Source organism: Hippocampus guttulatus, chromosome 8 (genome assembly GCF_054856545.1).
Source record: "Hippocampus guttulatus isolate MCC_2025c chromosome 8, RoL_Hgut_1.0, whole genome shotgun sequence".
In the NCBI taxonomy this organism is placed as follows: domain Eukaryota; kingdom Metazoa; phylum Chordata; class Actinopteri; order Syngnathiformes; family Syngnathidae; genus Hippocampus; species Hippocampus guttulatus.
The window spans coordinates 22,124,840-22,140,726 of NC_141268.1; the positions used below are offsets into that span (position 1 = coordinate 22,124,840).

At 45.5% G+C, this 15,887-nt stretch overlaps 1 protein-coding gene across 2 annotated transcripts in view; it reads left to right on the forward strand.

The window, feature by feature from the left end:
• The first annotated feature begins 964 nt into the window (after positions 1–964).
• Positions 965–15,887, forward strand: part of cntn3b (contactin 3b) — a 36,931-nt gene continuing 22,008 nt past the window's right edge. The window contains exons 1-5 of one of the 2 annotated variants that reach the window (XM_086117753.1): positions 965–1,466; positions 6,189–6,325; positions 8,462–8,597; positions 12,823–12,998; positions 15,744–15,842. In XM_086117753.1, the coding sequence (XP_085973879.1) occupies positions 6,271–6,325; positions 8,462–8,597; positions 12,823–12,998; positions 15,744–15,842 (466 nt within the window). In that variant the 5' untranslated portion in view covers positions 965–1,466; positions 6,189–6,270. Of the gene's footprint in view, positions 1,467–6,148; positions 6,326–8,461; positions 8,598–12,822; positions 12,999–15,743; positions 15,843–15,887 lie in introns of those variants that run through there. The other variant, XM_086117754.1, reaches the window with a different exon arrangement.

Here is a 15,887-nt window from a genome sequence, read left to right on the forward strand (position 1 = left end):
ATTGTGCCTCGCGGAAGTCATCCAACCCGTAAGCCTCTCAATGTTAGCATATTACGCAAGACTTGAACACACGTCACTTTGAGCTCAGGATAAAGCAGTCGCCAATGCCACCGTGGGTGGCAGCAGTGGTGCCAACTTGTAGCCACTTTGTCTCTGTATTCAGCATTCTTTCCATCACCTCAAGTAGCCCCCCCCCCTCCCCATGAAAAAAAAGCACACACAATGCGACAATTCTTGCGATTTCTGACTCGCTGCACCGCCAAAATGAAAACATTCAGTTCAAACCCTTGGACAATTGCTTTGAAATCCACTCAAATTTGAAGGTGACCATTGCAGTGTCATGAATTCGATTTTCTTGGTATGTGTGCACGTGGTCGACATTGCATGTTCATGCGCAGACTTAACTCACGCTCGGTACTTCATGTGTCGAGGGGTGTGCACTTGAAGAACTTGGCTTTTGAAACCCAGAGAGGAGCAGTACAATCAACAAAGCTTTCAAAGGGAGATTTCACTTACTTGCATCATGAAAATAATTTAACTGGAATTAGTTGCCACGATGGGAGTGAATTAAGCTCCTATGTTCCCCCATTCTCACTTGAGAGCAATTCCTTTTCACCTTCTCTAAAAAGAAAAAAAATAGAGAATAGATATCGTCACTTGATTTAAGACCCTTTTACTGTCATCAACGCACTTGAATGTGTCTTTCATTGTATTGGACCTTTGTATTTAAATTGTGCTCAGTAGCCTAGAGCCCCTCAGCAGTGACAATGAGGGGAGTGTGCCTGCTATAAAAAAAAAAAACCCTTTTGCTTACAACTTGAGCAAGAATCCATAAGTCACTGCTTGTTGGCATAAATGGACATCAAGCCGTCTGAGAATCTTTGCAGAGATTGTCCACAATGTAAGAACTAGAATTCAACCAATGCATGATGTGGCACTTTATTTAATTTTTTTGTATGAGCAAAGTCCTCAAATTTCCACTCATGTGGCTCGCGCCCAATCGAGTGAGGGAGCGCGAGGCGAGGCGGGTGCTGGTGGCGCATTCCGGTGCCGCAGCACGCACGCACGCAGAGCGTTTCCACGCGTCACCAGTGGGCGCAAGTTTCTGCGCCGCGCACAAAGAGGAGAGGAGGGGAGAGGCAGATCCCGCCGTGGGATGCGCGCATCGAGAACCGCCGCTCACTGGCACCGCTGTTCTCCCTGTCTGTTGGCCGCACCTGGTGGAGTGGCGATTGGGGGAGAGGATCGAGGAAGGGCGGCCGTTACCCAGCGGCTGTGAAATCACGGCGTGCGGGAAGGGGGGTGGGTGGATTTGTGGAGGTGGACGCGCACCTGGACGGAGCAGGATCGAGTCAAGAGCACGGAAATAACAGCTGCGGGCTTCCAGGCGCACAAACGGTTTGCGGCACACGAGCGGATATTGGAATTACCGTCAAAGCAGTTTCATCAAGCGGAACCGATGAGAAGTAAGTATCGATTTAATTTGATCTATTGACACGTTTGGAGAAGAAAAAAAAGCAACAGCAACAACAATATGCCAAGTTGGCATGCGATCCGTAATGCGATGAAATGGCAAGTCATTTCACCTGATGTAATCTCAACGCTGGGAAACTAAATGACTCCTGCGAAACGTTGCTCCATCGGGGCAAGGGTGCACATGCCATGAGCGGCCACTCATGCGGGATGCTGATGACTGCGTTTCTGGACGAGTCTCGAATGCTTTGGATGGTCCTACTGGGATTGAAATGGATGGGGCTCATTTGCTTCGTCCAGCGCCCATTCCAGATGGCTGCTCGGTCGCGCAGACAAGCAGAGAGCAGCGGGGCCGAAGGAAAGCCGACAACTTTCTTTATTTTTAGAAATAGTGTTTTGCCCGACTTGAGGTACTGTATAGCCTGTAGTCGCAAATTGTATTCCAGTCTTGCTGCCTACTTTTCACACGCCTCATTCTTTCAGCTGAGCGTTGCACGACATCTTCCTTTCTTATTAACCACTCAGTTGAGTTGCTTCTGAGCATTTACAAGCCCGCTCTTCTGCAAAGGATTCTTTCCTCGAGAAATCTCTATATTTACCCAAGCTGGTCTGTAGACTTTGGCATTAACCCAGACACGGACCCGACAGGAAGACCAGCATCTTCAAAGCACCTCATTACCCAGATGGGATTATAACGCTTCCCCTTGACATTCGTGTTTATTTATAGTTTCTTTGCACATCATTTGACGATATCAAGCAGCAGATAAATGGGAGGTGAAACATGTCTTTGAAGCCATGCAGCGAATTATTCCATAGCCCGGCAAAAATCCTGCATGGCACTGCAGGCATGCCTTTTTATAGCACAATACGCTTTGCAAAGTGTTCGGCAGCAGGTGAAAGGCCGACAAACGTTGCGGCCAGTCGGAGATGCTGCCAGGGGGAGAAAAGTGAGGGCGATTCCATGTGTGGCAGTGGCTCCAGAAAAAGAGTATTTTCAATTTGCAGAATTTACCGCAAGTGATCACACACGGCTGGATATCCCTGACAGCACTCCTGCCGCCATTCCGTCTCTGAGTTTGTTGGAAACTGAAAAATGATTTGGAAAACTACACCAAGAGAGTGGGAGGAAAGGTGTGTTTCTTGCTGGCCTTCCTTGAGCGCCAGTTTGTGGCTGCATCAAAGTCCGGGGGGATGTGCTTGGCTGATGATGGGGGGTGAGAAACGGTTCACTGCTTCTCTGTCTTTTAGGTGCGCTCACTCCCATTCTGGGTGTCAAGCAGCAACTGAGCGTTGCGGCCACGCTGAACACAGGAGGGAGCCGCTTAGGTCATGCGGCTGTCTTTGAGAAAATCAGTACACTGCATGTGGAGATGCACACTCAGCCGTCTAGCTAGCTACGCTGAAAACAACAACAAAAAAATGAATGAAATAGGGTGCATTCAATTGACTCCATTTGATTTTGTCAAGTGGTTGCAGGATAGAAAACCAACTGGATCCAGATACATTTAAGTCGACCCGACATCCACTTTAAAATCTATCCAAATTCAGATGATTCTCTTGTGAGCAGCCACTTGATGAAATAAAATGGAGTCAATTCAATGCACCATTTTTTTCTTGCACCACAGGGATTTGAGGACAGGTGTGATGTGGCCCAGTTTCCTGGTGTTTGTCAGGACTCTGGCGGCAACATTTTGGATCAGCTGAAGCTGCCTGATTGATTTTTTTTTTTTAAGACCCGTAAAAATGTATGTGTGTGTGTGTGTGTGCATGCGCGCGGGTGTCCTTTTATTCCAGTAAATATAGCTCATTTCATTTTCACACCAGATCTTTCTAGGATTGCATCATGGCACAGCATTCGTGCTTAGGATGTACTCAGTAACGCGTAAAGCCAAAGCCGGAAATGAAGTCGTGAAAAGCGACGCTAACCATGTGCCTTTGGTGAGTTTTCCCAGGTTGTTAATATTTGAGCTTCTTCTTGGGAGCAGGGGAAGAATTCGTTTTTAAAAAAATTCAACTTGAGATGCATCACGGCCGTTGGAATCAGAACTCGCTGGGCCAATGATGACGCGTACGGCACAATGAGTGTCAAACAATTAGTTCCTGGCTTTTTTTTCTTTTCATCAAGCTTTCTGTTGAAGCCGAAGGTGTGAAACACCGACATTCAAGCATGCCTTTATTTGTGAATGACTCGAGTTATTTTTCTGTCACTCCCTGGATTATGTGAAGTGGGCCGCTGCGCAGGTCTTCAGTCGGAGTAAATTAAGAGGCATCGGCGCACGACTGAGTGTGAATCCTCATGCCGAGGCAAAGCAGCTGTGCGCTGCATCCCTCGGTGTTGGAGGCCTGCCTTCCACCCTTTTTTACGGAAGGATTGAATCGAGATGGCTGCGTCCTTTGAAAAGACAAGAAGGACTCATTCAATAATGCTTGGAACCACTTGCGATTTGCACAGAGGCCGGATACAAAATCTCGACATTTGTATTAACTTGCATGCGGTCGTAATGCAGTTCGGCCCGACCATAAAACAGAAACACCATCCTTTTCCAACACCAAGATTCGATTCCTTTGCAACAAAGCTGCCCTCAAGGGTCCGGAAGATGTCGGCGACCAATAAACAACAAGCCAGACTAATCAACTTTCATCTCATTTACCGCCAGACGCATTTCCGCCAATGACTCCAATAAAGGGCGCAAAGGCGAATGTGTAACGTGTCGCTGCATTCTGCACTGTTATTTTGTGCTTGTCAATATATTGGAAAGCCCCCAAAAAATAAGAATAAATTCTAAAACCACCAATTGATTCATGTGTCAAAACCCAAATTGACTTAGAGAAAACACAAGTTGGACTGTTTATTCAAACGTGCTCGAAGGTAGTTCTTCATGAGCGTACAATTTGGGAAGGAACTCTATATTTATTTGTCTTGTTGGACAAATATAGCAACATTGAAAAGAAATGCAGACTCCCCAAAATCTAATGGCTCCAAACGGGAACTGTTGAATAATGTTATCTTTTTTAATGCTAAACTGTAACTACTATAGTTATCCTTGAATTTCAAAATGCATTGTTTTACAGAAAATAAAAAAGATATACAGTAAAGTTCATCAAGCATGTTTGCATTTCTTTTTTCACATTTCAAATTATATTCATTTTCTTAAAATAAAACGTACAGATTGAATACGATGTTTGATCGTTTTCAGACTTCTTAGAATATGCCAGGGACAAAAAAAAAAAAAAAACTTTTCAGTTTGGCATTCTTCATTCCTGAATGGTAAAATGTTGAGATTGAAATCCAAAGAGTCTGTTTCATAAAAACAAGCGATCGAAGAGCCCTTTCTCAGCGCTGCATTTTGCAAGCTCGCCAGGCTTTCAGCGCCTCGCATATGTTGTCGCATTGGCCGAGACGGCGTGCCACTGAAAACAACAAAATAAGAAACTTGCAGCCAAAGTTATTCTGGGAGATTTTCCTGAGAGCAACCTGAGGCTGTGTGAACTGATGGGTTCGCAGTCGGCACGTTGGATCCCATAGAGAGCGGACGGCGGGCTGTACTTAATATTGAGCCGCTGAGGAATTCAGCATTTTTTTTTTTTTTTTTGTCCGGTCGAATCCAGAAACCGTGTAATTCAATGCGATGGGTTTTCAGAGTAGCGAAAATGTCCAAATGCGGCGAATCCACTCTTGCTGTGACTGCATTCCCGTTGCACTATGGAAACGGTCTCCAGTTGTTGCGTTACAACGGCAAATGATCATTTGACAGTCGACGATTTTGTTGAAAAATGTGAGCGGTAGTGTTTGGTGTCTATTTGAGGAATTCCCAAAATAGCTGCGGGTTAATCACCACCACCACCACCGGGTTACGTTGTAAGGATGAGGGGTCGGGTCGCTTTCTTAATCCTGAGAGGCATATCAGTTCCCACTTACTGCGATGTAGGTCAAAGCTTGAGCAAAGCCCCGTCTGTGCTACGCAGATCGCGGCCGGTTGCAGTTGCGGCCGGCAAGGCCTCATGCGCGCACACAGCAGAAAACAGTGAACGACTATTTAGGTCATTGATTGCTGGCTGGGATGCGGTTGATCTGGTCTCTGCGATGGACGGCCAGTCGAAAAGAAAAAGTCCAAATGTGACTGTGCCGAAGCAAGACCGGCGTTGCTTTGGCGACATTCGGTGGAATCTTGGTGTGAGTTGAGGAGCTTCAGTTGCGGACTTTTGCGGACATCAATGGAGTTTTCTGGCACTGATGCGAACGCCAAACTCTTTGTTCAAGTGTGAAGTGGCGTTTTGCAGAGCGCCGCCATACACAGTCTGCCAGCTCCTATTAATAGTCAAATAGGGAGAGAGTAAGTATCTTTTGAGGTCATTCATTCCCTTCCCCACTTCTCTTTTAAGCCGGAGATATGAGCTTGTTAGGCGGGATGAGAAACATGCAGAGTCGAATCAAACACAACCATTAAGCAGCCGTTTCTTCTTCAGCGCCACCTGCAAATTGCAATGACGGGTTGCATCCCAGATATTTGCTCCAAATGTTGCTTAGGGCTTGCTTTAGACTCACTTCCCATATTTGGACTCCAACATAACAACAACCCGTTTTGCAGTACCATTTTAATTTATTTATTTATTTTACTTATTGGCAGTCGGGGGGCGGGGGGGGGGGGGGGTGCTTGCTGTATTTCTAAACAAAATGTCATCTTTTAATCACCTCTCTAATTGCTTCCCTTCAGATTGAAACTCTTTTTCTCTCAAGGAGAGAACGCCATTAACAAGTACTTGGATGAGAGTCCCATTAGCCCTGCGCAACTAAAGATGGTGTTACCATGGAAACAAATTGTACTTCTATCAATCACGGGATGCCTTGCAGGTAAGAGATTTGAACACATTAGTGCTAAGAGACATTGCACTCGTTGCCATAGTTTTCCACACTTCAAAACAAAAGTGATGATTTTTCCGATGCTTTTTTTTTTTTTTTGCTTCATCCTTTTATGTAGCGTGCACCTCCAAAGTGGATTTTCCAATTAAAAGTCTTACTTTCAAATGTCGACCAGCAATATAAAGTTGTTAATAAGTTAGAAAGCTAATTAGCGGCGCCGTAAACAACCCAGAGACGTCTCCGATGAGACAAGACTGAATGAAATGCGGTCTGCTGTCCTTCGCGGTCCCTAGAGGACCGTCCGAGCACGCATAAGCAGCAAACAGTCAGGGCCGACCAGGAGTCCAATCGCCGTTGCTGTTCATGGACTGTCGCGATCATTAACAGGAGCCACGCGATGAATCTCGCCAGTCATTTCAGCTCGATTCAACACGGGTTCTCTATCTGCCCTTGTGGCCACGTGGGACTTGAGAGACCAGCACAAAAATAACGAGCTCTCGACTTGCAAAATCCATTTCGTTTACATCAGGGGTGTCCAAACATTTTCGTTTGAGGGCCGCGCACAGACAAATGGAAGGATGAAAGGGCCCCTTTTTGAAAAATCCGTCCACTTTATGAAACACACAAAAGTCAGTCCCGAAAGCAACTCCAACATGTTTGTAGTGTTTCATTCATTTCATCAGCTTTCTGTTAAAGGCGTTGAAAGAAAAATTGGTTTTGGAGGTGTGCAACAGCCCTCGATCTCACCGAGTAGCTCCGGCTTTGCACTTAACAGCAGCCGAATCGCATCTCCACATTCAGAGCCCCCAAAAAAGATCAAACTGAAGTCAGGTGACCGTTTTTCAAACTGTTACTTGAAGATCATGACTTTGATGTCTTCATAAATCAGCCATAGAGCACAAAGCGCCCCTAAAATTGACTTATCTTGCTTCACTACAGTGTTTTGAAGTATAAATTGTGTTGTTCTTTTAATCATGAATGTTTTATTTGTCTCTTCAGTAAAAGAAAAGTTCTATGGCGCGCCCTCCTTTCTCACTCTGCTCACCTTCTACTTTTTTAACAAACCTTGCAGCCCCATTCCCAAATGTCATTTCCAGTATAACTTTTTTTTATTTATCATGACACGGGCCGCTGAAAAACGGACGGCGGCCCGGAAATGGCCCCCGACCCGCAATTTTGGAGGCACCCGATTTACATGCTCATGTGAGTTCATGTGACTGGGTTCTTCAGTCACTCGCCTTGAAAATCACGGCAGTGATGCTTAAAATATCACTCGGTTTGCGATGTTGTGCATCAACGCTCTTTGTTCACGAATGATGCGCCTCTCAGAGGGGCACCTCTTGAACATCGATCAATCCTTCACTTGGAATGCAACGGAAAGGAAGGGACTATTTGGTTTTCGATCAAATGTACCTGACAGAACCACGCGCGTGACGACAAGCCACATGCTGCAGTGCGTGAGCAGCAATTAGTGCTCCTCTGGCCGCCTTGTTGGCCGTTCCTTCATGTGATAGCAGATATTGGCCCCCTCGCCTACCTTTCAAGCTCTGAAAAGATGCGCTAACCCATTCGGCCCTTCGTTATGCGCTCGCCGAGTCGGACACACATGATCCGACTCGGCTTTGCTTCCGAGGAATTTATTCTGGAGACCTCCCCTTTCAGTCGTCCTCACCCCTTCGTCTTTGCTTTTGTATTATTGCGATGATTCACGGGGTGCCTGAATGCTACTCTCATGTATACAACACCAGTTAAATTCTACCGAGTGTCGTGTTTTCCCATTTATGTAAGCAGTATATGACTTATTGCCAACATTTGTAATCATTTGCATTTTGAAGCGCGCGGGTGATACTGCAGAGCCAAATATGTTGCATATGCAGTTAAAGCCCAAGATAAGCGGGATGCATTTTCCTCGCTGCAAGATAAGCAAATAGTAGACAGGCCGCATTATGGGAATAGTCCAAGTGCATTTTTCCTTAGAAATACCAACCAGGTTCAAAGAAGCGATAGGGGGGAAGAAAAAAAACAAAAAGCAAACATGAAAAGTAGACGGCGTGTCAGTCATTGCTATCATGTCGTAATGGTCCTCTCAGTCTTTGTGAGTGTCACAACGTTTGGCTTTGTCGGCAGCCTTTCCAGACGATGTCAAATTTCAAGGGCCAAGATTGAGGACGGAGCCAGTTGACCTCGTTTTGCCGATCAACACGCCCAACCAGCAGGCCGCCATTATTTGTGATGCGGAAGGGAGCCCGACTCCGCAGTACAGGTAAATTACCTCATCAAATCGACGGCGCCCGCTAAACCCAATCTGCTCCGTGCCGCACAATTGCACGCATCCGATTCCTCTTTAGCGCTTTTGCGATGTCATGACAGTTCCGACGAGGCGCCAGATGCACGCAAAATGAGCCTTTCCCAAATGATTTGGACAGTCAATGTGAACCACGTCTCATATATGTTTAGGACGCGTGCGGGAAAACTGCAATGCTACAAAACCGCGCAGTCCCTGCTTGTTCTCGAAATTTCACCTGATTCAAATGATCAGCAAGCTCCTAACGGGATTCAGCCTAAAAAGATGGTGGTGGTGGTGTGGGCGATTGTGTTTCGCTGCTTGGTCAGCACCCCAGCGAGCTGGAGAGCGGTTGCGCTCACCTTGTGAGTGACATTGCTTTCAAGACAAACAAAGGAATGTTGTGCCAAAAACAAAAACGGGGGGAGTACCTAGACCGGATCACTTTTACCACTTTTCAGATGCATTTCACAGACGTGGTTTGTGAGCCTCTCGGCTTGAGTGGCTCGTGTGCGCTCTCCAGCCTAATGCAAGGCCGCTAGCATTCGGCAAGGTTTGTTGATCAAGAAATATCAACAGTGTCTTGTTTCCTGCTCGTCAATATCGTTTGAAAAGATGCTCCGTTAATAGAATGCATTTGCACGGGAGAAACTTTTTTTTGTTACCTTTATCCGATCAAATCTGTTTGCACTTTGTCGTGCACAATTTAACAGCATTTATTTTTGAATGCCCAATAATGTCGTTTGGTTCGATTTGACAATGTTGTGCTTGTCATCAGCAGACATCCTTCGAGGTTTCATACCGCATGAACATTTTGACTTGCTTCTAGTTCATGGAAAATGAAATCCTAGATGTTTTTCGAAATACATGATGCGTGTTTAAGGATCTTTGCGGAAAACGTGTAAGACTGAGAACTATGAAATCCTGAATTGTTTTTCAGCATACCAACTTTAAGCACGTGGGGGGGGGGTTATTTTTTCAATAGGCTGTTTTCCAACGGGGTGGCGGAAGTGCAGAATAGCTCACTCACAGACACATTTTCAGATCGAGACAATGAAAAAAAGCTTTCAGTGGAATGCTAAATGTCACACTTGATTTTATTTGCAGCCTTGAACCGATTGGTCACTGCTAATTGACATGCTTCTACTGTTTTACATGTCATGTTTTTACATCCTTAAATGTTCATACTGTGTCATACACCGTACTTGGCGGCCATTTTATTGAAAAGGTTTACAACGAACTACCGTCGTAATGTTCAGATTCGTTGTAACGAGTGTTCGACTGTACAATTACTGTTTGATTGCATGTGGGGGGGGGGGGGGATGCAGTATTTGGACGCCGTATTGAGTCGAAAGATATCGCGTTGTGGTTTACAAGTATTAGCACTCGCGATCTAAGCTCCTTCCTCAGCCATTGTCGATACCGCGAGTGTCTGGTGAGGAGCCCCTACAGAGTCTCTTTTGATAAATAGTCCAGTGGAGCCACGCGGCGTATTCCAGAGCTGCGAGCTGGGCGTTATGAATACACCTGTCACTGTGTTTACCATGAATCGGCTGGAACACGAGATCAAGGACACAGCAGTGATTGGAAAAGGAAAAAAAAAAAAAAAAACGGAGGGTGGAAAAAAAACTGGATGGTCTCCTATCATGGAATGTGACTTCAAGCAGATTTATGGCTTTGGATGTGTTTATGGCCCTGCACCAGGCGTAATTACAAGTGAGGGTGTGTAAAGATGAAGATGTTCGTTCGGAATTCACTCACAGCACTCGGGCAGAAAAGACAGGCGCCAGAATGATCTAAGCCGCGATCCCTTGAGACGAGGGCCTGCATTTATCTGCGCCAAATGATCTTACGTTCGGCGGTAGGACTCTTTGCCTCCGTCCGTGCATGCTCCGTAGACGCTTGATGCTCTTTTGCAGACACGCGCGCTCATAAAAGCTTTCCGACTCGCTCAAGCATTTGTTGTTATCAAATCACGGTCACATCATTCGGCCTGCGGATATTTGCAACCAGTTCAGCGATGTAACGCAAGACGTGGTTTGAGGTCTGCGTGTTGACATGACCGCCTCAACCTCCGACTAACGGCCGTACGGGCACGACCTGTGACGAAGCCACTTGGGACGTATTGTCGTTTGGTTTTGCGACTCTGTGTCTTTTAATGAGACGTAAACCGCAAATTTTGCCTCGCAAACTGCGATGCGAAACCTTTTATTTTGAGTCTTGCGAGGATACATTGCCCACCGCGTTCCTTTTCAGGAACAAATATCGCGACAGATTTGGCCTCAAATCTGTCACCTGTTTTTCATAGAACAACAAAGATAACGTCTTAAGTATAGTTGAAAACTCGAAGAGCAATCTGGCGCTGTGCGCGTGCGTGTATGCAAAAAGTCAATGGCTCGCGCGGTCTCCGCGGATGTGTGGCCTGAAGGAAAGCCAGATGAGACGGTACAGTCGGCTACCGTACAGTCCCCGGTCTGTTTGATGAGACTTCATGAAAAATGTATGTGAAAGCCAAGGTTACGCTGAGGTCACTTCGGAGGCTCAGATGTGGCTGCGCCTACAGCAGAACTCAATGAAAAGAGGAGTGTTGGACTTACGGTAAATTCCCCTCGGACTGAAGCCGTATGGCGCCAGATACAATACAAAGTGTCTGAGCTCGGCTTTCACGTACTTTAAAGGCCTTACCTGCTGTTTTATGAATGCATTAGACACGAATGAAAACAAACCCATGGAAGATTTTTCCAAAACTCTCTTCGCTTGCCTGCCCACCTCTGTCTTGAAAATCACTCATACCGAGTGGCTGCAGCTTTAACTGTCGCCACCCTTGTTTAGCACACCGACAAAACGACAGTCCAACCTCGTTACAACGTACCTCGAGGGTCAGAACGAATCGGTACATTATAACGGTCGTTCGTTGTAACCATTTCCGATAAAATGGCCGCCAATGGTTCGTCGTAACGAAGGCATTTTATAATGAAGTTTACGTTAAAAAGGTCTTCGTTGCAAGCGAAACGGGCAAATGGAAATTGGATGGCGTGAAATCGGGACTTGTGAATAATATAGCGGTGGAAACGTAAACGGGGTACCTTGAAATGAGGTTCGACTGTACTACGGTACAAACAATGTAGAACATAGGGCGCCAGGTTAAATGTCCATCAATGTCAATGTCAAAGCGTGTTTCATTTTCATGTCATCGTTACAGAGAGATATTTTTAGGGCTGTAACTCTGCTTTGACAAGAAGGCTTTAAAAAAAAATTCATATTGTTTCTAGAATATACAAAATTGGTCCAATTAAGTGACTGCCACAGATGCATCGTGCAGTCCGATGTTTGTTTTGTCATCAGTCAGGCAGGAAATTCGGCAAGCATTAACTGATTTTAAGGCAAGCATCGTAATCTCTGCCTGCACTTTTGCCCAGAAGACTAAAATAAGATGGATGTTTTTTTTTCCCCCCTCAATGGCATTTGAACAACTGCAAGGTGATGCCTCAGCATTTGCACATAACAAACTGTCGTCACATTTTAACAGCAAGAGTATTTTCCTCTTTGTCGACCTAAAACTAAGAAGCAAATATTTTGAAGACCATCCTCAACAAGTGCAGTTGTCTGTTTATGAAGGAAAGATTTTCTTTTTTTTAAGACAGAGAAAGGAATCGTTAATTCCAGTGCAGTCTGAAGGTCTTGAATAAGGTGCAACGTGTGATCAGTGTGCAAAATGTTGACAGTACAGACCACACAGTTGAGGGAACGCGATGCACAATAGAAAGTTTGTTTTCAGAGATGGAATCAAAACAGGCGATACAAATTTCTTGAAAAAAGTCCATTCCAAAGGTTTTGACTTTGGACCACCCACGGCAATTCAACTCAAAGAAATGTTGAAGACGGACTGTGGGCTGGCATTTCTATAAAGCCAGCTATGCTCAACCTTGGCCTGGACCAGAATTTTCTTTTCATTCCAGACTGACAGTTTTCCGATCAAATATAATTATAAATAGGGTTAAAAAATCTATTTTAAACTAGCTAACCAGACTAATACCGATGTGATTAGAACTGTAAGTATTCCGAACACTAAATTACATTTTACCGCAATGTGTCTGTGACTGTACACGTTGGCAGAGTAAGAAATTGATCCTTGTGATAAATACTGAGGGTGCATCTCCAGGGAGCTGAGCATGATTGTGTTTGCGGGGGTTTTTTTTCCAAGCTGGTCACTCAACGGAACACTCATTGATCTTGAGAATGACTACCGGCGTCGCATGTCTGGAGGCAGCCTGATCATTAGCAACCTGGACAAGGACCGAGACTGCGGCATTTACCAGTGCAAAGCCTTCAACGCCAGGGGGGCCATCCTGAGCCGCAAGGCGAGCGTCCAATTTGCTTGTGAGTATTCAAAATCTCCTGCAAGACTCTTGACACACTTTATCCGGATGTCATAGGCGTGCGGTTGAGGTCTTCTCGAATGTATCATTCAGATTACCTCCGAAGAGATTCGAGCGGGCCTGATGCCCCTGCAATGAAACGCCAGATGCAGCGAGCACTGTGGGAAAAACAGCCTCTGAACTTCATTGATTTGTATTAGCGCTACCAGCTCCGACAGCATCAAGGCTCAATCTAAACGGACACGTAGTTTGCCAAGTGATCAGGGAGGCTCTGTGATCCAAACGTTAAAGGAGAGCAGACCGAGTCATGTCGAAGTTGAGTAGTAAGTTGTTGACTATGTGAATAGCAGTCACATCTTAAAGATTAGATGAGGGGTTTTTTGTTTTGTTTTGTTTGTTGATTTATTTTTGTGACATTGCCACCCATTCAAGGCGGTCAGAAAGTAAGGCGCCGCAAAGGAACCGCTCTGCTCTTGCTCAAGATCTCGGACTATCGATTATGTCCCAAGGATCCAAGGACGCTTTCACTTCGTCTCACAAGCTGGCCCGCCCTTATCCATACAGTCCTGTAATGAATCTTAGACGCGGGGGCTGGATGAAGAGCAATGCCGCTTGACATTTATCGTCTGCCAAATGTACAGGGAGGGAGGTCTCAGAGATCAGCATGGCTGATGCACTTTCTCTGTGTAATGAGGACAATGCTCCGAAGGAGAAATGCTGAGCCTCCTTTCAAGCCGGTTCCTTTCCAAGTAGGGAATTTGAATATCAGCGTCGTTTGGATGTCGATGATAAATGATGATGAACTTTTCCCTTCCAAGCACTTCCCACCTCCTTTGATATCAAATTCAGTCTTGGTTGAAATCGTTCTGTGGATGCCCAGTTTGTCTTAAGCTCGTCTCGAGTTTGAAAAAAGTATGACATCAAATGTGACAAAATATTCCAATCTGCAGTTGGAAATAAGTCGACACAAAGAGGATTGTGTCCTTTATGAGTCTGTCATCCAATGTTCTACTTTGTTTGTGCTCAATTTAACTGCAGAGTCAAGGCACCGGCTTGTTTGCATGTACAATTCCGGGAATCTTCCAGGAATGGCTGCAATTACAGTGGGCTATAGCCTCAAGCAAATGCAGTGTTTGATCCGTCCACTTATAGTGAAGACCTATTTTTTTTTTCTTGCTCCAAAGAACCGGACAAAGTTTTGTCCGTAATCGCTACCCAGGAAAAACAACAACAACAACAAAAAAGATTTTTACAGGATTCGATGAATTCGCAAAGCAGAGAGGCCTTCATTAATTTCCATTGATTTAATTATACTCTGGTTATGTTGGAGCCCGTTATTAGAATTCTTGTATGTATAAAATAAAAAAGAAAAGACTTTAGGGCAAAGTAGCTCTCATCCTTTGCTCTGCCCCTTAATTTTAAAATGCCCCTTAAAATTTCATGCACTAACTACACTTGATCCCCTTTGTTGCGTCCATAATTTCCCGACACGCTTCATGAAGGTATCCAAGCGTAAGTCTCAGGCCACAAAATCATCTCAAAGCATCAACCTCGCCGTGACGTCAAAAGAATTGCCCAAAGACATCTGTAAACGTTTGTGGCAAGGTGCAAATGCGTATATGGACAAAAAAAAATTAAAATAAACACGAAAGCATTGTGGTCCAATATTACAAACTCTCTGACAATAACAACAATGGGTCATAAATGTCGCAAAGGCAATGTGGCATCGAAAACACGTCGACTCTAAAAGCAAGACGGTGAGCCGAGCCGCACCCGAGTGCGGATTGGGGCCATTTGACCCCAATCCTTTCGATTCGGGCGATGCTCAATTGCCGCCAACCAGGCGTGTGAATCCCGCCATTGGTCGGCATCGTAAGTGAAGACACTGTCATCGAAGCGGCTCGCCGAGTGCACAAGGAAGTCACCTTTGTCTCGGTTTGGAGTCAGCCACCTCATCCTGTGACCCCCGGCGTCCTGCCGGGACTTGGCGCCGGTTGATTCCGTTGCGGTCATCAGAGGGCTGCTCATTAATCTCACCAGCGCTCCGTCCCACTTCTCGCCATAATCTTCTCCCTCCTAATTTCCGTTATCGGTCACGCTGACTTTATTTTTGTTTACGTTTGGAAGGCTTACGGCAGTCCGTTCGCCAGAGGGTGCAGGCAGATTAGAGAATGGACGGCAGCAGATTTACCTCCGTCGCTCATGGAGTCAAGTCAGAGGTGCTTTATCATCCCAGGTGTAGGTTTTGTCTGCCCGAAACTGCTCATTAATTTGAAAGGGATAAGTCGCGCCGCCAGTACGGACGGGGGGAAGCTAACGCTTTTAAGTGCGAGATTACACCACATTTAATAATGATGCTTCTTATGGCTGCTGGCAGCGCAAACTCATTTGTCATGCATGCTCCCCGGTTGTTTGTTCAGTCCGCGCGCCGCCTAATCTTTTCCTTGCGCGAAACAGTCAACGTCATACAGCGATATCTCTCTCTTTCATCAGCACTCCAGATGCTTTCGAAGCATTACGGGCTGTCAGGAGAATGTCCCAAAGCAACCAATGATGTCCTATTAAAGTCCCGCGGCTCAAAGTGTAACATTAAATACGCGCCTCGGTGAATAAGCGAAAGCTGGGGAGGGAAAGCACATGATACTGAACAGATAGTCCAATGCTGTTTGTGATTTCATATTTTTAGAGCTGCAATCTCAAGATCTCTCTCTCTCTCTTTTTTTTTTTTTAAATCTCATTTCCTCAGATCTAGATAACTTCAAAACGCAAACGGTGAGAAGTACAGTCAATGTCCGAGAAGGTCAAGGAGTGGTTCTCTTATGTGGCCCGCCAGCACATTCTGGAGGTAATTTGCTTTTCCGTATTATTTTAGCCTTTTTACTTTAGCCTA